The sequence below is a fragment of the Mobula hypostoma genome, chromosome 15 (assembly GCF_963921235.1).
Source record: "Mobula hypostoma chromosome 15, sMobHyp1.1, whole genome shotgun sequence".
Classification (NCBI taxonomy): Eukaryota; Metazoa; Chordata; class Chondrichthyes; order Myliobatiformes; family Myliobatidae; genus Mobula; species Mobula hypostoma.
In genome coordinates, this window is record NC_086111.1 from 5,295,239 (window position 1) to 5,320,817 (window position 25,579).

General features: G+C 42.2%; 1 protein-coding gene across 3 annotated transcripts in view; it reads right to left on the reverse strand.

Moving 5' to 3' along the window:
• zgc:171775 (STKc_p38 domain-containing protein) overlaps window positions 1-24,170 on the reverse strand; it is a 42,916-nt gene extending 18,746 nt beyond the window's left edge. Inside the window, exons 1-6 of one of the 3 annotated variants that reach the window (XM_063067656.1) lie at window positions 24,009-24,170; window positions 8,260-8,389; window positions 8,097-8,155; window positions 4,657-4,768; window positions 2,980-3,009; window positions 1,897-1,944 (exon numbers count right to left, since the gene is read on the reverse strand). In XM_063067656.1, coding sequence (XP_062923726.1) covers window positions 1,897-1,944; window positions 2,980-3,009; window positions 4,657-4,768; window positions 8,097-8,155; window positions 8,260-8,389; window positions 24,009-24,094 — 465 coding nt within the window. In that variant the 5' untranslated portion in view covers window positions 24,095-24,170. Of the gene's footprint in view, window positions 1-1,896; window positions 1,945-2,979; window positions 3,010-4,656; window positions 4,769-8,096; window positions 8,156-8,259; window positions 8,390-14,208; window positions 14,238-14,401; window positions 14,598-24,008 lie in introns of those variants that run through there. The other 2 variants (XM_063067655.1, XM_063067657.1) reach the window with 2 other exon arrangements.
• Window positions 24,171-25,579: the final 1,409 nt, after the last annotated feature.

Below are 25,579 nucleotides of genomic sequence, written 5' to 3' on the forward strand. Positions count from 1 at the left end.
TTTTGTGGTGAATACCAATAAATAAAAATAAAATACCTACAACTGCAGCTTTCAGTTTCACACCAGTTATTCCTGATAACACGTAGTTTCCTCCTGTAATCTGTTCACAAAGAACTGTTACATCCCGTAGCTTCGTCACATCAGACTAGGAATCAGAAACAATCATTGCATTATGTGTCTTCACTTTTCCGTTTAAATCTATCTGGGACCTGATGTCAAGAATGTCAAGCATTAGAGTCACTCAAATCTAAACGAAGTCCAGACATTAAGCTTAAGAAAGTTTGGAAAATAAATGTAGGTTAAATGCTGTATGTCATTATTAATACTGTACAGTGGATTCTGGTCAATTGGGCCATTGGTTAATCATAGCAGCCACTTATTAGGGACAAAGACTAATCAAGAAAATAGCTGGGATTCTGTTTGCTTACTTGGGACACTATGCCACTTAATTGGGACAGGAGACTGTTGCCAAACAGATTCTAATTAGTGTCAGTCATGTGCACTTGTGTGGCCTTTAGACATTACACCATGCTTAGAGTTAACAGTTCTTAAATAGCGTCAGTTATGTGTGTTTGTGTTCCAAAAGTAGTGATTTTTGTCACTGATAGTTGGGGAGAAATAAGCAGTAAATTCAGAATTGTGGTTTCAAGTATTCAGGCTTGCAGATGTCCATAACGGCCAGGAGTGAAAATAAAACAATTTCAGTACTTCAACAAGTTAGAAAGCAGGAGGAATTTGAAGGTATCAACTGTGTCTTGAATGTTACAATGAAAATGAAGATTTGGAGTATGCAATTATCAAAAAGCTTCCGGTTTAAGATGGCAAAACTAAAGTTGGCTGAACTGCTTACTGATGGTTCATAAGGCAAGAAATATGACTAAATACTTTATTAATAACACTTTTCTGTGGTAAATTGTGATAAACTATCACCACGAACAATTAAGAAGCTGACTTGAGGGTCAAGGCGTGCAGATGCGATACAAAATCGGAGCATGGCAAGTTCAAGGAGAGGTGATCAGACCGTGGTCAAGGCATGTTCAAGATGGATCAAATCAGAGAGAGTCAGAGCTGAGGAGTTTTGGCGTCCATCCACCTAAACCAGGAGTGAGGTTGGATTGACTTAAGTGCCAAGCCGATCTGGAAAGTACGGGCCGGAACATGGCAGCAAGGTCCAAACTCAGAGCGTATCGATGTGGCGAGGCCCAGATCCTACTGCAGGGGATGACCTGGTGTTTAGTCAATTTAAAAGCTGAAAAGGCAGGTTGGGACCAGAGGTGAGGTTTGGGCCAATTCTACTTGCTCTTCCATGATGTTCACTCCACTCTCCATGGCGCTGAGGTTGTGAGACTACTCCCACTGCTCCGGCTCCGTCTGTGGACTCAATTTTGTCTGAATACTGGTGCTTGCTTTCACTGCGTGCATGATCAATGTTTTTCCCCCTCTCTCTGAGGGGCTTTGGTCTCTTTGTTTTGAAAATTGGGTTCTTTTGGGTTATTTATTTGGTAGCTGTCTGTAAGTGGAAGAATCTCAAGGTGATATAATTTATACATACTTTGATAATAAATGTACCACCAACTTTGAAAGCATTGGATGAATGTAGTCCATTATCTGCCTACGTTGATTTTGTTGATTTACAGCCAATCGAAATCAGTGTAGGGCAGCATACACAGAATGAATTTCTCCATCAATAACAATAGGAACTAATACATAGTTTTATAGTACTGTAGTAGTATTGACGGTATTCTAATTTGTTCATTTAAGTAGATAATCTGGTACTCTGTTTGTCTTTTTTATACCTTTTTAACTATTTCCATGAAACTTCAGCCAATTAGGGCAGCTGCTTATTTGGGCCAGAATGTACTGGTCCCGATGTGTTCCAATTAACTGTATTCTTACCTTTAGTTCACAGTTCTGGTTCACTGCTAGATTACCAGGTTTAAGGTCCTGCAAAGAATAAAGAGAAAAATTTTAATACCATTTACAGGTATTAATTATCTGAAGAGAAAAGATAGTAATTATTTGGTAAATAATTCAAAAAGCTTACTATGGGATGTTTTGTTAAGCGTACACGTTAGATCACAACTAATCAAAATATCATTTTACAAGTATGGAGGACTTGCCCTATGACAAGATGAAGAAGCTCCTTGAAAAATATCTTTGAATTACCATGCTGTAAAATAAAAAATACTATAGAGCAGTGGCTCCCAACCAATTTCATGCCTGGAGCACAACCATTAACTGAGGGGTCCATGGACGCCAGGCTTTTAACTCCTGCTGGAGAGGAAAGTCCTGGTTTGCAAGTCACTTTTTCCATAAGCATGTCAGTATCTATTATAGTCCTCAGTTTAAAAAGGCAGCTTGATGTTATTGCAACCCAAAAGTTCTTTGAAAGTCAAGAATGAAGCATAAAACGTGTTGCTTATGATCGATTAAGCATTACAAGAACAAAAGAACAAGGGTAAAAGAAAGACAGCAGGGAGCAAAAGCAAAGCCTAATGACAGGGGAGGTGAGGGAGAAGTGGAGGGGGGAGAGAGGGAGGGGAGAAGTGGAGGGGGGAGAGAGGGAGGGGAGAAGTGGAGGGGAGGAAGGGGGAGGGGAGGGAGAGGGGAAGGGGAGGGAGAGGGGAAGGGGAGAGAGAGGGGTGCGGAGGGGGCGAGTGGGATGGGAAAGGGGGAGCGGGGGATGAGAGGGGGAGTGAAAAAAACAAGGTCTGGTTCTCGTATACCAAATTAATGATAACACTTTTTTTCCATTGCTTGAATTAACCAATAAAATTGCCCCTATTCAAGTAATGCAATACTCACTATTGAAACTGAGAAGTCTCCAGAAAGATACAAAGGTGACTGCCACCACTAAAAAACACACTATATAGAAGTAATTATATAAGAATACAAACAAGGATAAGAAAGTTAAAGTAGAAGGAAGATAACAATTATACAGTCCAATCCAACAAGGTTTATGGAAGAGAAGTGCCTTACCCTGTGTATAATCCCAGCAGAATGGATGTACTGTGTGAGAAATAGGACACAAAGTAAGTGTAGTATCAAAGCAATAAAATCTTTGCACAAAAGTTATAGTTGCAAGACTGGATAATTAACCGCTTACCTCTGAAGGTATCTGCATTTTTGAATGGTATGGTGTCTGCAATGCCGTCAGATTTAGGCAGGATGGGGTGGCATGGCAACAAGAGGGTTAGTGTAATGCTATTACAGTGCCAGTCACCGTTACTGTCTGTAAGGAGTTTGTACATTCTCACCATGACCACATGCATTTCCCTCATGTGTTACGGTTCCCTCCAACATTATGAGGAATATAGATTGGGTAAATGCAAGTAGGTTTTTTCCACTGAGGTTGTGTGAGACTAAAACTAGAGGTCTTGGGTTAAGGATGAAAGGTGAAATGTTTGAAGGGTACATGAGGGGAAACTTCTTCACTCAGAGAATGGTGGGAGTGTGGAACGAGCTGCCAGTGCAGGTGATGGATGCAGGGTTGATTGCAACACTTACGAGAAATTTGGATAGGTACATTGATGGGACGGACATGGAGCGCTATGGTTTAGGTTCAGCTCTGTGGGACTAGGCAGGTTAGCAGTTTGGCATGGACTAGATGGGCGAAAGGGTTTGTTTCTGAGCTGCAGTGCCCTTTGACTGTATAATGGGGAGTGATAATAAATCACCTATGATGGAATGATGGTGAAGACTCAGTAGGCCGAATGGCCTAATTCTGCTCCTATGTGTTATGGTTTTATGACAAAATGATTTACGTCTGGTTATGGTAGACACCACCACGTTCTTTAGAGTGGAAGATTTAAAGCATCCTGATTGTGCAACTCGAGATCTCCTCACCCAGATCCAGAGCACATCACTGTACACACACACCCCACTTTCTGGAGGAAGTTCACTGGCAGCCTACTTTTACACCAGGAGATCTGACCAGAACATCTTATTAGGAAACTAAGGTCTGATTTGCATATTTATCCTACCAAATAACAGAGGGAGATGATTTTAAATTAAGAAATGCCCATTTATTGACACATCTTGAAGTAGCTGAAGAAACATATTTAGGCACTATTCCCAGATGCACAAAATACACATAGAGAATTCCCATAAATATGCAACGTGGTCATTTTCAATGAATGAATATATTTTGCACCAGGTTTGTCAATCTCAGTAGTTAGAGCACCGCAGTTGGATTCAGGGTTCTGTATTAGGAAAGCATTTGGTCAGTTTCCTGTCTTCGCTATTTGTCCAGCTACCCATAGTGGGAGTGCCTTTATGTTGGAGATAGCATCCTTTAGTTTGCAATCAGATGTCCATTATGTCCCCACCCAAAATATTGATGATGGGTAAGATACAAAAGGGTAATCAATCTCTGGGGAACTAACTTGTTGGAGGCCAGTAATAATCCCTAAAATTACCAGAGGATGATTAGTACCTGTCGAACTATAACCTGTTCAGGATCTATAGTACTCCCTAGGTTCTAACGTGGTTTAGAATTGTCCGCTCGTCGGTTCAACCTGATGAGATATTGGGCATTGATAAATGCTGGAATGTTTTTCTAAAACTCCACTATTATAATTGTGAGAGTTCTTAAAGCTGAATTAGCTCCCATGCTTCTCCAAGAATCTATCCCTTGCAGCCCTTGACTATCCTCACCTTCAGACCACGTAGGATCTGGTAAAGAAGAAACGCCACCATGTTTTCAGAGAGCTTCTGTTTCTTCATGATGTGACCAAGGTCGCGCTCCATGAGGGGCATCACCATGTAACTGCGAACAGAGTTTGTATGCAGACATACAAGAGCACACATAACAACAATAATAATAACTGTATTTACAACTTTAACACTATTGCCAGGCACTTCAATCAGGCTTGCTTCAAGAAGTCTTCCCCCAGTTATCAATATTTCACCTGCAGCAATTTTCAGGCAGGCGATATAGTTCAAAGTGTTTTACAATGGGGAAAAAGCACATGGATATGTAAGAACTCACACTCACTCCCAGGAACATGCATTATATTCACACATGCTCAAAATTGTTTGCTCTCGGAGCTAAGTTTTTTTTCTCTATACTATTATTGGTATATACAGTACTGTGCAAAAGTCTTAAGCACATACATATAGCCTGGGTGCCTAAGAATTTTGCACAGTACTGTATTTGTCAACGTGGAGTGGAGAACGAGCGTGTAAATCTGGCAGGAACAGAAGATGTTGGGAATGGCGAGGGTGGAGCACAGCGGGAGGGGTGTGGGACAGATGGCAGAGGAGTGCCAGGGACAGGGTGTGGCATGGGTGCATACACTCCCAGCACTGAGATGCCAGGCAAAGTGATGTGATTTCAAACCATTGGTGTATTGATCATTAGGGCATGTCTCTCTGGTACTTCACCGTCCCTCTCCTCTCCCTTCTCCCTTTCCCCAACCGTGATTCCCCTCTCCCTGTCCCCTTCCCACTCTCAGTCCACAATAGAGACCCAGATCAGAATCAGGTTTATCATCACTCACGTGTGTCATGAAACTTGTAGCAGTACAGTACAAAACAAAAAAATCACTACATTGCTGTACAAAAGTCTTGAGGACCCTAATGTGCCTGAGACTTTTGCACAGTACTGTATTATTATTGTATATTATCATATATTTATGTATAGTCCCAAATTCTTCCCTGTCGTAGCTGATCTGAAACAAGATGGAAGAATTGTGTGCATCTCTGTAACTCTCATTACCAAAAGAGAACACTCCCAATTGCCTTCTTCAAGATAAGATTTTTAAAAAATCTTAATCATGAATACTGAAAAACAAGTTGTAATATTTAACCCTGGTGGACACTGAACTTTCTTTAATTGGTTACCTTGCTCTGCAACTATCTCCAAGCTTCCTTGTCACGTAAAATCCAATTGCCCATGGAAGTTAGTATTGATTCTCTGTCCGCCTCTCTTTTCTGGAGTGGATTCCAAGTCACAAGCAGAGATTAAATGATTCTAATAATTTCTCTGCTTCTTTTGCCAATGACCCAGAGGGTAGGGAATCTGCAGAAGTTGTTGCCACAGACAGCTGTGACCTAATCAAAGAATCTATTAAAGAACCTATGGGGAGAAGGCAGGAGAATGGGATTAAGAGGGTTAATAAATCAGCCATGATGGAATGACAGAGGAGAATTGATGGGCTGAAAGGCCTAATTCTGCTCCAATGTCTTATGGGCCCCACAGCGATCTCCTCTGACTATTTTTTTGATCCCAGAACTGTCAGGCTTGTACAGGCAGGCATCTCCCGGTTTCCACCCAGCTATCAGGAATCACTTGGCACTCATTTCCTCTTCATCACCTGCAGCCTATTTAGCCCAGCTGTCATCTGCAATCCTTGTTCACTTGTACGAACCAACCAGCCGCTCCAAGCCTTCAGTTACCTTGTTACCTGTGAGTTTAGTATCTGTTGTGTCTTGTTTTGTGGCTCTTTGTGGCTTGTTGTTTATGCAGTATATTATTAAAGTTATTTTCCTATTTCTGCTGCTCTGCTTTGAGGTCAGCTCTCCTCTACATTTCCTGATAGGAATAGTCTTTCCTGCTTCATTCTGTGAAAGTTCCTGAGAGTTTCAAATTCACATTAAGTTTTGCTTTTACTGTTTAAATGCTTGGCAGTTCAGTTACTCTGGAGAGAGGACCAGAGGTTACTTTTCAGGTCAATGATTACTTATCAGGATTCAGTTACACTGAGGCCAAATCATTGAGTATTAGTTTAAACAGAGGTTGATAGGTTTTTGGTTAGTTATGGTGTCAAAGGTTATGGGGAGAAGGCAGGAGCATGGTATGGAGAGGGCTAAGATACACAAGGAGCCAAGTGGCCTAATTCTGCTCCTATGTCTTATATTCTTACATTGTTATGAACCAAGAATACTGTGATGATTATACTCAGAGTGGCACTTAGAAAGGGAATCACAGTGCGGACAGTACTAGAAGTCAGGTACCTAACCTTGCTGAGCTGTGTCCAGAGCTGGATGCAGTTTGTTCTGTAACGAGGGACCAGATGCAGCTTGAAGCAGCCAGACCTTTAGGAGGACAGTGTGCCAGATATGAATTGCATAGGTTCCTTGGCTCATTGAGTCTTAGAGTCAAATACAATGGAAATAAGTCTTTCAATCCTTCAAATCCATTCCCACCACCAAGTACCCATTTGCACTACTCCCAATTTATTCTTCCTACGTCCCCTCAACTCTACCATTCCACTGCACGCTACAGGCAATTTACAACTAATCTATAACAGCAGGAAGGGCACAAAGGATCAGCCTCAGGGTACAGATTACATCAACTACAACTCTGCCACAGTCTGCATAGATGAGCAGTTCCTAGTTCTGTTTCAGAGCAAGAGAAGAAGAATGGCAACTGTCTCTCCAAGGTGTGCAGCCAAAGTAGCTGCACTCCCTGCTACCACATGGATCACTGGGGAGGTGGTAGGTAAGTAGTGATAACCAGTCCCAAACTTATACAAGCCAAGAGATGAATGTAGAAAATGTGTGTATGTGTACCTACACCTACCTGTGTACAGACACTCCTGTGCCTCGCGTCACTTTATGGGCATAGTCAATCTATGTATATGAGCTATCTTGTGTATTTGTATTTATTGTGTTTCTTCAATATTATGTTCTTTATCTTGTGTTTTTTTTTATGTGCTGCATCAGATCCGGAGTAACAATTATTTCACTCTGCTTTATACTCGTGTACTGGAAATAACATTAAATCTTGAATCGTGTGTGTGCATGAGTCTGTGTGTATGTGCCTGCGAATGTGTGGAAGAGTGAGGGCAAGATGGAGGTGTAGCAACCTCTTTGGGTTGAGAGGGAAATAAAGGGGAGAATTCCAAATTAAATTATTTGGGAAGGCGAGAACCTAATGGACATTACAAGCAACTGGAACAGTCAGGCACTGGAGGCTGCACAAAGCTGCTGTGCAAGAGGAGTGGAATTCAGAGCACTGGTGAAGAATGCAGTTGGAGAGATTGGGCCAGGAGATAGCAGACGCTTATGGTGCTCTGCAGGATGGTGCATGTCACTGAGGCATCTAAAACATCGCAAATGTAAGAAGAGATAAACATTAATCATGTACTCACAAGGTCTGGAATGTCTGTAAATAGTCTTCAGGTGAAAACACATTCAGCAGGCAAATCACCTGCAAAAGCAAAATGGCTGGCAGTAATCAGACTAGAAACAAGAACAAACTGTATTTATATTAATGTTCAGAATTTTTGTTAATGCTGGTGGTGCTTCACTCACATTTTCATGTTTGATGTGCTTGAGCAGTCGAAGTTCACGGTATGCTCGTTTGGCATGAATTAAAGACTGGAAGGGCCGGTACAACTTCTTCACAGCCACTTTCTCTCCTGTCTTCTGATCAATAGCTGAACTGCACAAGAAGCAGCATGTTAGACTTGTTTGCACACGAGGGAACTAGGTCTGACGGAGAGAGTGTTGACTTCAGGTGTCAGATGCTATCAAGAGGTAAAAGCAGGCAGAAACTTTCCACTGCTGTGTCCAAACCTAATTTTAGGTTTAAACCCTTATCAGAAGGGTTTAATAGCAACTATTTATGATATGATTACGAAAATACAGCCAGGTATAGCTGATAAAATTAAGAATGAATGGGAAAGGGAACTTCAACTTCTCTTACCTATAGAGAAATGGGAGAAAATTTTCCACTTAGTTAACTTTTCCTCTATACGTGCTAAACATGCATTGATACAATTTAAGGTCGTACATAGGGCCCGCATGTCTAAAGATAAACTAGCTCGTTTTTACTCTCATAAGTCCTGTCTGTGATAGATGTCACTCTGAGGTGGCTTCTTTGACTCATGTGTTCTGGTCTTGCCCTCTTTTGGAAAAATATTGGAAAGATATTTTTGATACTATTTCAACAGCTTTACGTATTGATTTACAACCTCATCCTATTACCACAATTTTTGGTTTACCAATGATGGAACATAGTTATTTATTTTCTTCAGCTCAGCGGATGATTCCATTTGTTACATTAATGGCTAGAAGAACCATTTTATTGAATTGGAAAGAGATTAATCCCCCTACTACATTTGAATGGTTTTCCCAAACTATACCTTGTTTAAATCAGAAGTGTCACTTTTGATCCGTTGGTTAAATTTGAAGGGACCTGGAGGCCATTTATTTAACATTTTCATATGATGTAGCTTGACCTTTTCCAAATCCTTTTTATTAACCTTAAATATATGGACAGAGGAGTGGAATTAATGACATTAATGATTGTATCTGATGTAATATAACAGCTCAGTTTAGTTTTGTTCAGTTCAGTTTAATTTAGTTTCTGTTTTTTTTTCTAATTTGGGGGTTTTTGGTTCTTTACATTTTTTTCATTTTTCTTTTTATCATGTTTAATTACATTAAGAGTTTGGGAGGCTTAGTATACTTGTTATCTGTAGTTTATATTCCCATATGCTAATTACCAATAATGTAATCCCAGTCTCTTTGTACTAGTATTGTTGTTATGTTTATGAATTTGAAAATTAACAAAAAGATAGAAAAAGAAATTTTCCACAGCTTATGAAGAGGCATTAGCACAACCTTGCTGATCTGTGATTCAGACCATAAATCCCTCTGAAACCCTCAGAGAGACAAGATAAACAGAAACCATGACAAAAGCCTTCTTAAAATTTAAGAAGTCAAGTACATGGTTGAGGACTTGAAGACCATTCACCTACAGGGCAGCCAAGAGTCAGTTTATAGAGTCATAGAAACCAATAGCATGGAAGCTGACTCTACAGCCCACCTAACCTGTCACATTGACGTGCACTCGGACTATACCCCTCCTTAAATAGACTCATGTTCGACCTGTATTCTCATGATGGGTCATAAAGTTATGAACATTACATTAAGCATAAAAAATAAAGATGGATCAAAAAGCAATGCTTCCTGATAAACCCCATTAATTTTTACAACTGTGTTGTATTTTATATACAAATCCAAAATGAAAGATTTATTTTAATAAAGATTTATGCCACCATTTGCCAGACTGCAGACACTCTGGCCCAAGACAAAATGTATTTCAAAATATTCAGTGGGTTTGCTCCTCTGATCAGTTCTGTGAGTGCCCAATCTGAAACCATGGTCTTCATAATAAGATTTGAATAGGAGTAAGATGGAATGTTGCAATTCCATAGGGCCTTGGTCAGACCTCTCTTGGAGTACAGAAAACAGTTCGGTTTTACATGCCTGATAAAGTACATAATAAGGGTCGACAGAGAAGACTCGTTGAGGATGGAGAAGACTTCAGAAGTTTAGAAGAGGAAGAGAAAATCTCATCAAAACCCATAGATTTCTTCAATGGCCTTAAAGGATAGATGCTGAGGACTCTGTAAAAGTGGGATGGAATTTCAGAATAGGGGTCAGTCACATAGGACAGAGATGTGGAAAGTGAGCCTTTGAATTCTCTGTCCTATATGACTGTTGAGGCTCAATCATATAGGACAAAGTGATATAGGACTCATTCACCTCGAATTGGCAACAGCATCTCCTCCACAATCTCCACCAGCACAAGTGCACCACAAGGCTGTGTGCTTACCGCACCCCCCAGCTCTGATCACTTTATACCAATGAAGGTGAGATTAAGCACAGCTCCAATGGCATATTTAAGTTTGCTGACAACACCCCTGTGGAGGGAGATTGAAAATCTGGCTGATGGTGCCCACAACAAAAACCTTTCACTCAATGACCCCAAAACCAAGGAGCTGATAATTGACTTCAGGAGGAGGAAGCCAGAGGTCCATGAACCTGTCCTCATCAGGGGATCAGAGGAGGAGAAGGTCAGAAACTTCAAATTCCTCAGTGGTATAATTTCAGGACAGGGGTAGGTATGTGTGGTGAAGAGTATATTGACTGTTTGCATCATGAACAGCTGTGGAAACACCAATGCCTTTGAAAGGAAAAGCCTGCAGTATGTAATGGATACGGCCCAGTCCATCACAGATAAAGCCCTCCCCATTTTTCAGAACATCTGCATGCAGCACTGTCACAGGAAATCAGCATGCATGCATCCACCATCCAGGCTGTGCTTTCTTCTCACTGCTACACTCGGGAAGAAGCTACAGGAACCTCAGGACCCACATCACCAGTTTCAGGAACAGTTATTACCCCTACCCCTCAACCATCAAGTTCCTGAACCAGAGGGGATAACTTCACTCGCCCGTCACTGAACTGTTCCCACAACCTATAGCCGCACTTTTAAAGATTCTTCATCTCATGTTCTTTATAATTATTGTTTATTTATTATTATATTTCTCTTTTTTACTTTTTTGTATTTGCACAGTTTATAATCTTTTGATTATTTGTTGTTTCTTCATCCAGTAGGATGTGGTCTTTCTTTGATTTTACAGTGTTGTATTTATTATGAAAGCCCACAAGCAACTGAATCTCAGGGTTGTGTATGGTGACATAAATGTACTTTGATACTAAATTTACTTTGAACTTTAACTTTATTCAAAACAGGGCTAAATAGATTTTGGGACATGAATAATTATGGGGATAAGGGAGGGAGAGAGATCAAAACACATGGGTTAGTAGACAGAAAAAAGAGTAAATCAGTTGATGACATTGGAATTTTTAAAAAATTGACATGTGCTTGTACGAGTTAAATTGACTCTCCCTACTTTCAGCAGTGTTGGAGCACAATCTTTGTCTGGGTTTGAATCCTGGTAAAAAACATTTTTGCTATTGACGCAAACACAAGGAAATCTGCAGATGCTGGAATTTCAAGCAACACACATCAAAGTTGCTGGTGAACGCAGCAGACCAGGCAGCATCTCTAGGAAGAGGTACAGTCGAAGTTTTGGGCCAAGACTCTTCGTCAGGACTAACTGAAAGAAGGGCTAGTAAGAGATTTGAAAGTGGGAGGGCGAGGGGGAGATCCGAAATGATAGGAGAAGACAGGAGGGGGAGAGATGGAGCCAAGAGTTGGACAGGTGATTGGCAAAGGGGATATGAGAGGATCATGGGAAAGGAGGTCCGGGAAGAAAGAAAAGGGGGAGGGGGGAGAAAAGCTCAGAGGATGGGCAAGGGGTATAGTGAGGGACAGAGGGAGAAAAAGGAGAGAGAGAAAAAATATATATAATAAAGAAGAAATAAATAACAGATGGGGTGATGGGGTGATGGGGTGATGGGGCGGTGGGGCATTAACGGAAGTTAGAGAAGTCAATGTTCATGCCATCAGATTGGAGGCTACCCAGATGGAATATAAGGTGTTGTTCCTCCAACCTGAGTGTGGCCTCATCGTGACAGTAGAGGAGGCCGTGGATAGACATATCAGAATGGGAATGGGATGAGGAATTAAAATGTGTGGACACTGGGAGATCCTGCTTTCTCTGGCGGACAGAGCGTAGTTGTTCAGCAAAGTGGTCTCCCAGTCTGCATCGGGTCTCGCCAATGTATAGAAGGCCACATCGGGAGCACCGGACGCAATATATCACCCCAGTCGACTCACAGGTGAAGTGTCGCCTCACCTGGAAGGACTGTCTGGGGCCCTGAATGGTGGTGAGGGAGGAAGTGTAAGGGCATGTGTAGCACTTGTTCTGCTTACAAGGATAAGTGCCAGGAGGGAGATCGGTGGGGAGGGATGGGGGGGACGAATGGACAAAGGAGTCGCATAGGGAGCGATCCCTGCAGAAAGCAGAGAGAGTGGGGGAGGGAAAGATGTGCTTAGTGGTGGGATCCTGTTGGAGGTGGCGGAATTTACGGAGAATAATATGTTGGACCCGGAGGCTGGTGGGGTGGTAGGTGAGGACCAGGAGAACCCTATTCCTAGTTGGGTGGCGGGAGGATGGAGTGAGAGCAGATGTGTGTGAAATGGGGGAGATGCATTTGAGAGCAGAGTTGATGGTGGAGAAAGGGAAGCCCCTTTCTTTAAAAAAGGAGTCACTTGAGAAAAACACAAAAAACTCTAACCAATTAATGACTCATTAAACAACAATTAACCAATTCTGGTGCTGTTAAAGACCTGGGAATGCAGTGCTCTCCAGTGCTTCCAGAATTTTCTGTTTCTGTCAAGATTTGGATAAGAATTTGGAACTATTGGTAGTCAAATTGAATCAGTGCAAAACTACAAAGTAGTTGTGAGGTTTATTGGAGGTGCTGAGTTCTAGTGACCAAGATGACTTCCTCCTCTGTATTCAGGCAATGACCTCCATTTCCCAGTAATCCCAAGAAAGAGCACACAGATTTTAGTAGTGGATGAGACAGACTGTTTAATGGGTTCTGATCATCTCCACATACCAACTATCCTTTGAAATGCACACCATGTTTAACTAGAGAGATATAATGTGTTTATTGAGCAACACACACAAAATGCCGGAGGAAATCCACAGGTCAAGCAAAGAAAATGATAAAAAGTCGATGTTTTGGAGTGAGACCCTTCATCAGGACTGGAAAGGAAGGGGAAAGAATCCAGAATAAAAGGGCAGGGTGACGGGAAGGAGGAGAGCTTGAAGGTGATAGGTGAAGCCAGGTGGGTGGGAAAGGTAAATGGCTGGCTTGTAGGAATCTCATAGGAGAGGAGAGTGGACCACGGGAGAAAAGGAAGAGGGGACCCATGGGGAGGTGACAGGCCAGTAAGAAGTAAGAGGCTAGAGTGGGGAATAGAAGAAGAGGGAAGGGAGGAACTCAACAAGCAGAGTTTGTTTTGCCTTGTATGGAAACTCTACTTAGAGAAGCAGAATACTTTTAAAGTCTTAATAATAGTTGTGGTTGTTGATTTGTTGTAAGTCTGGAGTAATAAATTTTAAGCAACACGCAAAATGCTGGAGGAACTCAGCAGGTCAGGCAGTATCTATAGAAATTAATAAACAATCGACGTTTTGGGTAGAGACCCTTCTTCAGGGCTGGAAAGGAAGGGGGAAGAGGCCAGAATAAAAAAAAATGTGGGAAGGAAGACAAGCTGGAAGGTAACAGGTGAAGCAGGTGAGGGGAGAGGTAGGTGGGTGGAGGGGGAATGAAGTAAGAAAATGGGAGGTGATAGGTAAAGGTAAAGGGCTAATACAACCCTACACAAACCGCTATCACAACCGTTTTCCCCCAACAAGCCCATTTATCGCAACAATCACCTCCTTCCCGCCTCCACCCCCGCCCCAACACTGCTAAAATTCTGAGCAAGTTCCTTCAACTCCCTCTGCCTGCACTTTCTGTATACGTATGTTTTTTTAAAAATCTTACCCATAGTTTCCCAGCGGCACACTTCGCGCCGGTTTACAATTAACCCTCCCTCATGACTCTTATGTCAATAACAGGTTCTCGGAAGGACAAACGGACACTGACCCTAAGTCCGAGAATCAACAGCGCCGTTCCGTCCCGTGGGGGCAACACCAGTGCGCGCAGGTGAGGTCTGCCGCGGTCCCCTAACACTTACCACACGGTCCCGTACGCCCCTGACCCTATCGGGTTCAGATCGGTGTATCTGACCAGCACGTCCCACACGGTCTTGTTAACTTCTTGCCGATGGAAGCCTTTCCTTACCGGAGTCCCCATTCGCCCTCGTTCAGGTAGAGCAATGCAGAGCGCTGGCGAGCTTCGGAAAGACTCCCAGGTGAGGCTTACCTGCCCAGTTTCTCGCGATTGCGCATTCGGACTGGAGCAAACTGCGGATTTCAGTGTTGGTGTGCAATGTGTTGCCTCGGGTCTGTCTCAGTACCATTCCGCTATCAACAGACTTCTAACATCTTTATTATGAAAGACCCCACAGGCCAGCCCCGGGTAACCAACGAGTTCCCTAAGTCAATTCTGTCCGTACGTGGGAAATCACTCGATATTATAACCAGAACCTCCACAATAGTCTAACGATTAGCATCGAAAAAGCTTAAGGCTGATTTAAAGTTTTACAGTCCGGAAGCAGGATCCTCCGCGCTGAACAAGCTGCCTATCTGAGCTAGTCCTACTTACCTTCACCTGGTCCATGTCCCGGTAAGCCCATCTACATACAGTACTTGTCCAAATGTGTTTCAAATGTTGTAATTGTTCCCACCCTACTACTTTGGCAGCTTGTTCCATATACCCCAGCAATATTCAGGTGAGAAACCTCCCCTCAGATCCTCATTATATTTCTCACCCTCACATCTCACCGATGCCTCTCTCTCCCCTACTCTGGTGAAAAGACTGGAACATTCACCTATGCATGCCCCTTGATTTTATACACCCAGTACGGTCATCCCTCTGACCCTGGTGCTCCAGGGGAAGAAATCCGGACTGTCCAGCTTCAGATCATAACTGAAGCTTTCTGGTAACATCCTTGTGACTCTTCTCTGTACCTTTCAGGTTTAATGACATCCTTCCTACAGCTAGGCTCCAAATGCATTTTATCAACATCTTCCACAGTTGTAATGTGATGTCACAACTCTTGTACTCAATGCCTTGACTGATGAGGCAATGAGTACAAGGGTTGGGACATCATGTTACAATTGATCTCCCAACTCTTGTCTTCACCATCTTGTCAACCTTCAGGGAATGATATTCTTGTATTCCTCTTGTCTGTCTGTTCCACAATACTATCCAGGGCTGCACCATTTACTATGCAAGATTTAGCTTTCCGAAATGCAACACTCCACACTTGACTGAGTTAAATTCAGCTCAACATTCTGGGTGAAGGTCCCCTTCTTGTACTGTGTTCTAAATTGCAGTTTTTCTTTCTTGCCTCACTGTCCCAGCCGATCCAGATTCTCTTATAATCTTAGATATTTTTATTTAATGTCCACTATATCACTAATTTTGGTGTCATCTGCAAGTTTTAAAAGATCAATTATTAAAGTGGAGAGAGAGAGGGAACTAGATCTGCCATTTGTATGAACAATTGTACATTTGTACGAATGAACAATTGTATATTTGCTGGATTTTCATAGGGATGTTTATAAGTTGGATGTTCAAACTTGAGGACTGCCTGTAAAATACTTGCATCTCAACACTCACTCATCCAGGCATGTTCTTTGCTGGTCACCATTCTTCCATGCAAAATTTTTGAGCAAATCCACAGCTGCTTCATGACCCTTGACTGTAGGTCATAGCCCAGGAAATAAATAAAAACCAAGAATTCTGCAAGTGCTCAGTATGTCAGGCAAAACCTGTGAGTAGAGAACTGGAGTCAATGTTTCTCTTTCCAGAGGTGCTGCCTGACTTGCAGAGTGCTGGGCTTCGGATTTACAGCATGGACAGGGTTTGGATTTTCCTTTGGGATTGAAATGGTTCCCAGTCTAGTGAATGTGTAGATAATTCAATCAATGAATCGATTCAGCCGGCTTTGTAGAGCTCCACGGCTCACTCAGCAGATGGTTAGTCCTCACGAAGGGTCTCGGTCCGAAACGTCGACTGTACCTCTTCCTAGAGATGCTGCTTGGCCTGCTGCGTTCACCAGCAACCTTGATGTGTGTTGCTTGAATTTCTAGCATCTGCAGAATTCCTGTTGTCAGCAGATGGTAAACTGGGTTTAAGGATGGACATTGGAGTGTTGAGTTGAACGATGATCGAGTCTGAAATTTTTACTTTCTAGTTCACCAGGTGTACTCACAGGGAAATCCAATGGGAAGCAGCAGATGGAGAACTGTTGCATCCCTCTTAGCTGACAAGAACTAAACTATATAACTAAAGCTTGTAAAATGTCAACATTTTATTAAGTGATAGAAGCATTTAAGTACCTCCTACAGGAAAACTGAACTCTAAATTGTGGATTCCTCAAATGTCATTCAATTTACTCAGAAGATGTTAAGCCTCTGTTAATTTGTTTGTTTGTGTGTGTGTGTGAGAGAGAGAGAGATCATGAAGAAATAATTTTTCCTTAAATGATACTTAAAAAGCTTGTCAAGGAATGCTGGAAAGTGCAACACCATTTTCAATCTGCCAATTGCCAACTATTTTTCTCTTCACTGTCTTGCATACTTTATGCATAATATAAAGTTTATATGTAATGTTTTGTTGCTGTGACTGTGATACTGCTGTCAGTTTATCATTATGCCTGTACCTCACCATACTGAGCACATGAGAATAAATTCAACTTGACTTCATTGCTTGGATCTGAGCTCACATAATGCCCATGAAATGGGATACTGAGATTGGCTGATCCATTGGGTTGGATAATCATTTGACATTTATGCATTTATTCATTTATATTCATTTTGAATAAATATAGATAAAGATATCATTTGGTCTCAGAGGAAAATAGGCAATCTGATTATATCGCTTTTCATTTAACATAATGCAGTTTCAAGATGTCTTACAAAATTTCTCACACACTCCATACCAATGTGACAGTGGGATCCAAAACCAAAATATTGCAGATACTGAAAATACGAAATGAAAGAAAATACTCAGCTTGTCATGCAGTGTCAGAAGAGAAACCAAGTCAACATTTCAGGATCTGAGTTCAGGTGCAGGTTATCAACCAATCACAGATGATGCCTGATTTGTTATGTATTTCCAACAGGGTCTGTTTTCTCTCAATTCTAATTGTTCTCTGCATCTTTTCCCTTTCCTGTTGTGACAACATTTAATTTCCTCTCATTACAGGACAAATGGTACATTCCGATAATCTTGTGTATTAAAGTATCCTTGATTTCTTAATTAAGCTATGACTTTAGCTTTACATAAGACACCAAGTTGAAGAACAAGGCAGGGAATTCTAAAGAATGACTCAATTTGCTATAAGTACACAAAATACACTCAATGGCCGCTTTATTAGATAGAGGAGCAGAACCTGGTTTGGTCTTTATTAGATAGAGGAGTAGAACCTGGTTTGGTCTTTATTAGACAGAGGAGCAGAACCTGGTTTGGTCTTTATTAGGCAGAGGAGCAGAACCTGGTTTGGTCTTTATTAGACAGAGGAGCAGAACCTGGTTTGGTCTTTATTAGGCAGAGGAGCAGAACCTGGTTTGGTCTTTATTAGACAGAGGAGCAGAACCTGGTTTGGACTTTATTAGACAGAGGAGCAGAACCTGGTTTGGTCTTTATTAGATAGAGGAGTAGAACCTGGTTTGGTCTTTATTAGATAGAGGAGCAGAACCTGGTTTGGTCTTTATTAGATAGAGGAGCAGAACCTGGTTTGGTCTTTATTAGGTAGAGGAGTAGAACCTGGTTTGGTTTTTATTAGGTAGAGGAGTAGAACCTGGTTTGGTCTTTATTAGGTAGAGGAGTAGAACCTGGTTTGGTCTTTATTAGATAGAGGAGTAGAACCTGGTTTGGTCTTTATTAGGTAGAGGAGTAGAACCTGGTTTGGTCTTTATTAGGTAGAGGAGTAGAACCTGGTTTGGTCTTTATTAGGTAGAGGAGTAGAACCTGGTTTGGTCTTTATTAGATAGAGGAGTAGAACCTGGTTTGGTCTTTATTAGGTAGAGGAGTAGAACCTGGTTTGGTCTTCTGCTGCTGTAGCCCATCCACTTCAAAGTTTGATGCATTGTTCATTCAGAGATGCTCTTCTGCACACCACTGCTGAAAGACATGGTTATTTGGGTTACTGTTACCATCCTGCTAGCTTAAACCATTCTGGCCATTATCTTCTGACCTCTCATTAACAAGGTGTTTTCATTCACAAAACAGCTGCTCACTGGACGCTTCACTAGATGTTTTTCACACCATTCAAGACCGTAAACTCTCGAGACCGTTATCTGTGAAAATCCCAGGAGATCAGCAGTTTCTGAGATACTCAAACCTTCCTGCCTGGCACCAACAATCATTCCACTGACGAAGTCACTTAGATCACATTTCTTCCCCATTCTGATTGCTCTGAATAAGAACTGATCCTCTTGACCATGTCTGCATGCTTTTATGCATTGAGTTACTGCCATATGATTGGCTAATTAGATATCTGCATTAACAAGCTGGTGTACAGATGTACCTAATAAGTGGTTACTAAGTATATAATGTTGGGATGGCTAAATCAAACGGTTAGGTATACAAGTTACTCTGAGCTTTGACGTCTTTGTTTAATGTGCTGATAGATCATACTGTGGTAGTTAATGAAAACACACTCACTGCTTGGGATAATTGAGTGCGATAAATAAATCATGTGGCTAATTCAAATGGATGAATAAAACTTAAGTGGAGTGTCATAGGATCTCTCGATAGCAGAGAGGATATATGACACCACTATATTGGCAACGTAGGTAAGTTATGGGATCAATGGTCCAGGGTCATGAGGTCAAATTTCAGAGCAATATAAATTTGGTATCAGAGCAATATAAATTCTGTTATTAAATAAAACTGGAATCAAGGAATAATGGAACCATGCAATAGCGGTAAAATCCATCTTGTTCACAAATGCTAGCCCTACCCAGTCAAGCCTAACGACTCACAGTACTGTTAATCCTTTGAAAGGACTCAGCAAACAACTCAGTTCAGGGGCGATGAGAGATAAGCAGAGAGATATCATATGGACTCTATTCTCTACTTTTGAAGACCTTGACTGTGCGGATGACCTTGCATTACAATCACATACACACCAGCACACGCAAGAGAAAACTCAGTGCCAATGCACCTTTAGTGAACAGACTGGACTCAGGATCCGCCAGAGAAAGACAGAGACCGTGACCCTCAATGTAGAGTCTCCTCCTCCCGCCAAGGCATATGGCATCGACTGACCCAGCACCAGCAGATTCACCGACACGGGTGGCATCATTCGGCAGGACGGAGGGACCAGACTCCACAAAGCGAGAGATGTCTTCAGATCATCCAAGATGATCAACCAAGTTATGGAGATCAACCAAGTACCCTGTCCACACCAAGGTGAAGCTGTACCAGAACTGTGATCTGCCAGCACTCTTGCACGGGTCAGAACACTGGCATATGACAGAGAACAACTGTACCAAGCTGCTGTCATTCCACAACAAGAGCCTCCAGAAGGTCATCTGTAGTTTCTGGCCAAGAGAGATCTCCAACTACACCCTACTCCTCAGTGTCACCAGGAAGACATAGCCACAATCATCATGAGGAAGAGTTGGAGATGGATTGGGCACCTGATGAGAAGAGAGACAGCACTTCATTGGGCCCCTCAAGGGTGGGGGACACACAGGAGACCAAACTTGGCTCCGTACCACAGAGGCTGAAATGAACCACGCCTGGAGTACGATAGAGAAGATGATCATGGACAGATAGAGATGAAGGACTTTCATTGCTGCCCTAAACTCCAGTAACTAACTCACTAATCTTGGGACAATTTACAATGACCCATTAACCTACTAACCAATACGAATTTGGAATATGGGAGGAAACTGGAGCACTTAGAGGAAACCCACAAGTTCATAGGGAGGACATACAGATGGTGTGGGAATTGAACTCCGAACTCCGATACCCCAAATTGTAACAGTGTTGCACTAACCACTACTCTACTATGGCCCCCAGGCAATTGTAACACTGCTCTACTATGGCCCCCAGGCAATTGTAACACTGCTCTACTATGGCAACCAGGCAATTGTAACACTGCTCTACTATGGCCCCCAGGCAATTGTAACACTGCTCTACTATGGCAACCAGGCAATTGTTCTGGCTATTGCAGACAAGGTGTGGCATTGAACAATTTGTGGAGATTTTAGAAAGGGTTTAAAAACTTGGTGAATAACCCACAGAGTACAAGGATTTTGCTTTAGATCAGAGATGAGGAAGAATTTCTTGAGCCAGAGTGTGGTGAATCTGTGGAATTCATTCCTACAGGTGACTGTGACGGCCAAGTATTTGGGTGCTGTATATAATGGGTATATTTAAAGCGGAGGTTGATAGATAAGTCGTCAAAGGTTACGGAGAGAAGGCAGGAGAATGGGGTTGAGAGGGTTAATAAATCAACCATGATGGAATGGTGCAGCAGTCTTGATGGGCTGAATGCCTAATTCTGCTCCTATGTCTTATGTTCTTTTGGTCTTAAGAGAAACAATTTTCAAGAGAGATGAGGCGTTTGAAATTCCAGATGCTAGGTCTCAAAGAACTAAAAGACTGGCTGTCAAAGACCATAAGACATAGGAGAAGAATTAGGCCATTTGGCCCATCGAGTCTGCTCCACCATTTAATCACGACTGATTCTTTTTTCCCCTTCTCAAAGGACTCTTTGCAACTCATGATTCAGTATTATTTTTAATTGCACAGTTTGTCTTTTTTGTATAATAGTTGTTTATCAGTCTTTGTGTATAAATAGTTTTTCATAAAATTCTATTGTGTACCTGTGCGTACCTTGAAAATAAATCTAATTTGAACTTTGAATGTTGGGTCTCACAAAAGGCCAGAATGGTGGACTGAGGAACACCTCCATTCCTGCATTTGAATGAGAAAGAGAAGAATTATAAATAGTAATAAGGCATTGTTAGGAACCCGTCTCTGTTTGCCACGATTGGAACGTTTAACACTAGAGGGCATGTGTTTAAAATGAGAGCAGATAAATTCAAAGGGGATGTGCAGGGCAAGTTTTTACGCAGAGAGCTGTGGATGCCTGGAACATGCTGCCAGGAGTGGTGGTCGAGGCAAATACAGTTAATAGACTCTCAGACAGGCATTTAATTAGTAGGTTAATTCGTTTGGCAGAGCATTGTGGGCTGAATCGTCTGTACCTGTGCTGTATATGTTCTACTTTCTCAGAGACTTTTAGATGGAGGATGCCACAACAGAAAAAGAGGACTTGAGCCAAAAGGGATAGCTGTCAATTTTTTCTTCTTCCTTCTGAGGAATGACTGGATGTCAGACAAATATTTAGGTCTTACAACACAACTGGACGCAGGTTCTCACTATGCAAAACATTGTGCGTCTGCTGTCATGAATAACACTTTAAACCTGGAACGGATTGCTAGGCTGCATTTTCTCCGCCAAATTAATTACACAATGAGTGTATTTTCATAAACCACTACAGGTCAATCTATCAGCAGATTGACTCAAACTTGGAAAAGCTCCCAGAATGTAACAACAATATGATAACACAGTGAGTTATGCGCCAGACAACCTAGTGTTTTTACTCTGAACGTACTGTAACCTCAGAATAAACTCTTTTAATCCAGAAGAAAGGATTTGTGATTTCCTGAATGAATTTGCTTCAGGTTTACACTAGATGGCAGTACAGGAGTAGATTATAAACTAGTAGTCACAGGGCAGATCAAACCTCGCTGATCAAACCTTATTGTGTATGGAAAACTAAGGTATAAAACTTATAAAGGAGAGAGGTTTTTAGGGTAGAACATTAAAAAAAAACCTAAGAATTGGAAGCAGTTGTAGGCCATTCAGTCCCTTGTCATACTCTCCTGTTCAACATAATCAAACCTGATCTTTTACCTCAAAGCTACCTTCTTGTACTAACCCTGATTTCTTTGATTTTCTTAACATCTAATAATCTATTGTTCTCCTTCTTGAATACACCCAGAGACTGAGAGCCCTAATTCTAGACATCCCAGCCAGTGGAAATATTAACTCTTCATTCATCCGTTAAGAATTTTTTACCTGTGGATGAGATTGTCTCTCACTCTCCCAAGCTGTTGAGACTGTTGTCCTCATGATAGTGTAGCAGTTAGTGCCGTGCTATTACAGCTCCGCGCGTCGGGGTTCTGAGTTCAATCCCGGTGTCCTGTGGAGTGTGTCGGTTTTCTCCTGGCGCTCTGGTTTCCTCCCACAGTCAAAAGGTGTACCGGTCAGTAGGCTGATTGGTCATTGTAAATTGTGCCATAGTTTGACTAGGTTTAAGTTGTGAGTGGCTGGGCAGTGCAGCTCAAAGGGGCGGAAGGGCCACTTCCACATAATATCTCTAAATATTTTTTAAGAGTGGTTAATCTCTCTCCTCACAGGACAAACTGCAGCACAGAAAGGAAAGTTCTGCATTCCCTCTATCACAAGCATTAACTCTGGTGCTTCCACCAGTGGGCTCCTCACCAAATGCAGGTAGCTTCACCACTGATATGAGCGAGGCCAGTTTCCACCCCGATACATACTCCTTTGAACAATGGAAATTTACTGTTGCTTCACGAAATTTCCTAAAGCAGTATTTCACTGATGGAAACACACATCCAAAGTATGCAGTTATATTTATGCAACATTCATGGTACAATGGTTTTCTGTACATAATTCTCTGTGGTTTTTAACTCCTTAAACTGGATATTACCGGTAATTATGCTGATATAGAATGACCATTCTACAATAACGAAAACAAGGCACACATTTAAGAGAGAAGGAGGATGGAGTATCTAAATAAAACAAAAATTCACTGTTCTTTCATCTTGTTAGAACATAAGTGGAACAAAGAATATAGAACTGTACAATACAGTTAACCTCCTCCAAGATCAATCTACCCTTCTCTCCCAGATAACTCTCCATTTTTCTTTCATCTATGCGCCTATCTTAAGCATCCCTAATATAGCTACCTCTACTACCACCCCTAGCAGCACGTTCCACACATTCACCACTCTCTGTGTAATAAAACCTCCCTCCGACATCCCGTCTATACTTCCCTCCAAGCGCTTAAAGTTATGCCCCCCTGTGTTAGCCATTTCTGTCTTGGGAAAAAGTCTCTTCTGCCCAATGTATACCTCGTATCATCTTGTACATCCCTATCAAGTCACCTCTCATCCTTCGCTCCACAGAGAAAAGCCCAGCTTGCTCAACCTGTCTTCATAAGACATGCTCTCCAATCCAACGGGATGTCAGAGGTAAGTTCTTTTCACAGAGAGTGGTGAGTGTGTGCAACGCTCTGCTGGGTGTAGTGGTTGAGGTATCACGTTAAGGACGTTTAAGAAACTCCTAGATAGGCATACGGATGATAGGAAAACGGAGAGCTATATAGGAGGAAAGAGTTAGATTGATTTTAAAGCAAGTTACAAGATTGGCACAACATCATGGGCTGAAGAGCCCGTACTGTGCTGAAATGTTCTATGTTCGATGTACTACATTCAGGGAGCATCCTGGTAAATCTCTTTCGCACCCTGTCTAAACCTTCACATCCTTCCTATAATGAGCGATCAGAACTGAACACAATATTACAAGTGTGATCTAACCAGAGCTTTACAGAGTGGCAACATTACCTCAGGGTTCTTGAACTCAGTCTCCTGATAAATGAAGGCCGACACACAACAGCCTGCCGTTTTGTTCTTTCTGCCTGATCATGCATAGCAGGTGAAGTGGTCTCTGTGAAGCGTTCAGATCAAGGATTCTCTGGCAATAGGGGTGCACAGTGTCACTTTTCTGCCTGTGTTTGCTGACTACGATTGGTTCCAGAATAAATCACAACAAAAGTAAAACCTTATTCCTCAGCATGCTGGCCAACCAATCATTTGTTTGCTTCACTCTCTGTGCCTATGATTTCAAAGTTCAAACTGAATTTATTATCAAAGTTCATTTAGATCACTATATACTATACTGAGATTCATTTTCTTGTGTGTATTCACAGTAAATACAAGAAACACAATGAACCAATTGGACAGACAAACAACAACAAACTATGCAAATACAAAAAAGTTTGAGAAAGAAATAGTAATTAAAAAAACAAAATAATAATAATAATAAATCGATAAGCAATAAATATTGAAAACATGAGATGAAGAGTGAGGCCATAGGTAGAGGGAACAGCTCAGTGATGGGTGAGTGAAGTTCTCCCCTCTGGTTCAAGTGCCTGGTGGTTGCGGGGGTAATAACTGTTCCTGAACCTGGTGATGTGAGTCCTGGTGGTCGAGGGGGTAATAACTGTTCCTGAACCTGGTGATGTGAGTCCTGGTGGTCGAGGGGGTAATAACTGTTCCTGAACCTGGTGATGTGAGTCCTGGTGGTCGAGGGGGTAATAACTGTTCCTGAACCTGGCGATGTGAGTCCTGGTGGTCGAGGGGGTAATAACTGTTCCTGAACCTGGCGATGTGAGTCCTGGTGGTCGAGGGGGTAATAACTGTTCCTGAACCTGGTGATGTGAGTCCTGGTGGTCGAGGGGGTAATAACTGTTCCTGAACCTGGTGATGTGAGTCCTGGTGGTCGAGGGGGTAATAACTGTTCCTGAACCTGGTGATGTGAGTCCTGGTGGTCGAGGGGGTAATAACTGTTCCTGAACCTGGTGATGTGAGTCCTGGTGGTCGAGGGGGTAATAACTGTTCCTGAACCTGGTGATGTGAGTCCTGGTGGTCGAGGGGGTAATAACTGTTCCTGAACCTGGTGATGTGAGTCCTGGTGGTCGAGGGGGTAATAACTGTTCCTGAACCTGGTGATGTGAGTCCTGGTGGTCGAGGGGGTAATAACTGTTCCTGAACCTGGTGATGTGAGTCCTGGTGGTTGAGGGGGTAATAACTATTCCTGAACCTGGTGATGTGAGTCCTGAGGCTCCTGTACCTTCTTCCTGAGAGCAGCAGTGAGAAGAGAGGATGAGTTGGAGGGCCTCAAGCATTTCCTGGACCTGATGAGTGACAGAGGAGGTGATGTGGAGGGCTGACCCCTCACAGTTGTGGGTTGTTAGGGGTGATATGTGGTGCAGTTCTAACCCATTCCCCATACCCAGGTCACAATCTCACCCAAGCCACATTCCACTTTCTCTGAAAATCAAGATATCTGGTGTTTGCAGAGATACAAGTCTACAGATAAAGGACCTGGGTGAAGAGGGAGTTTGTAGGATATC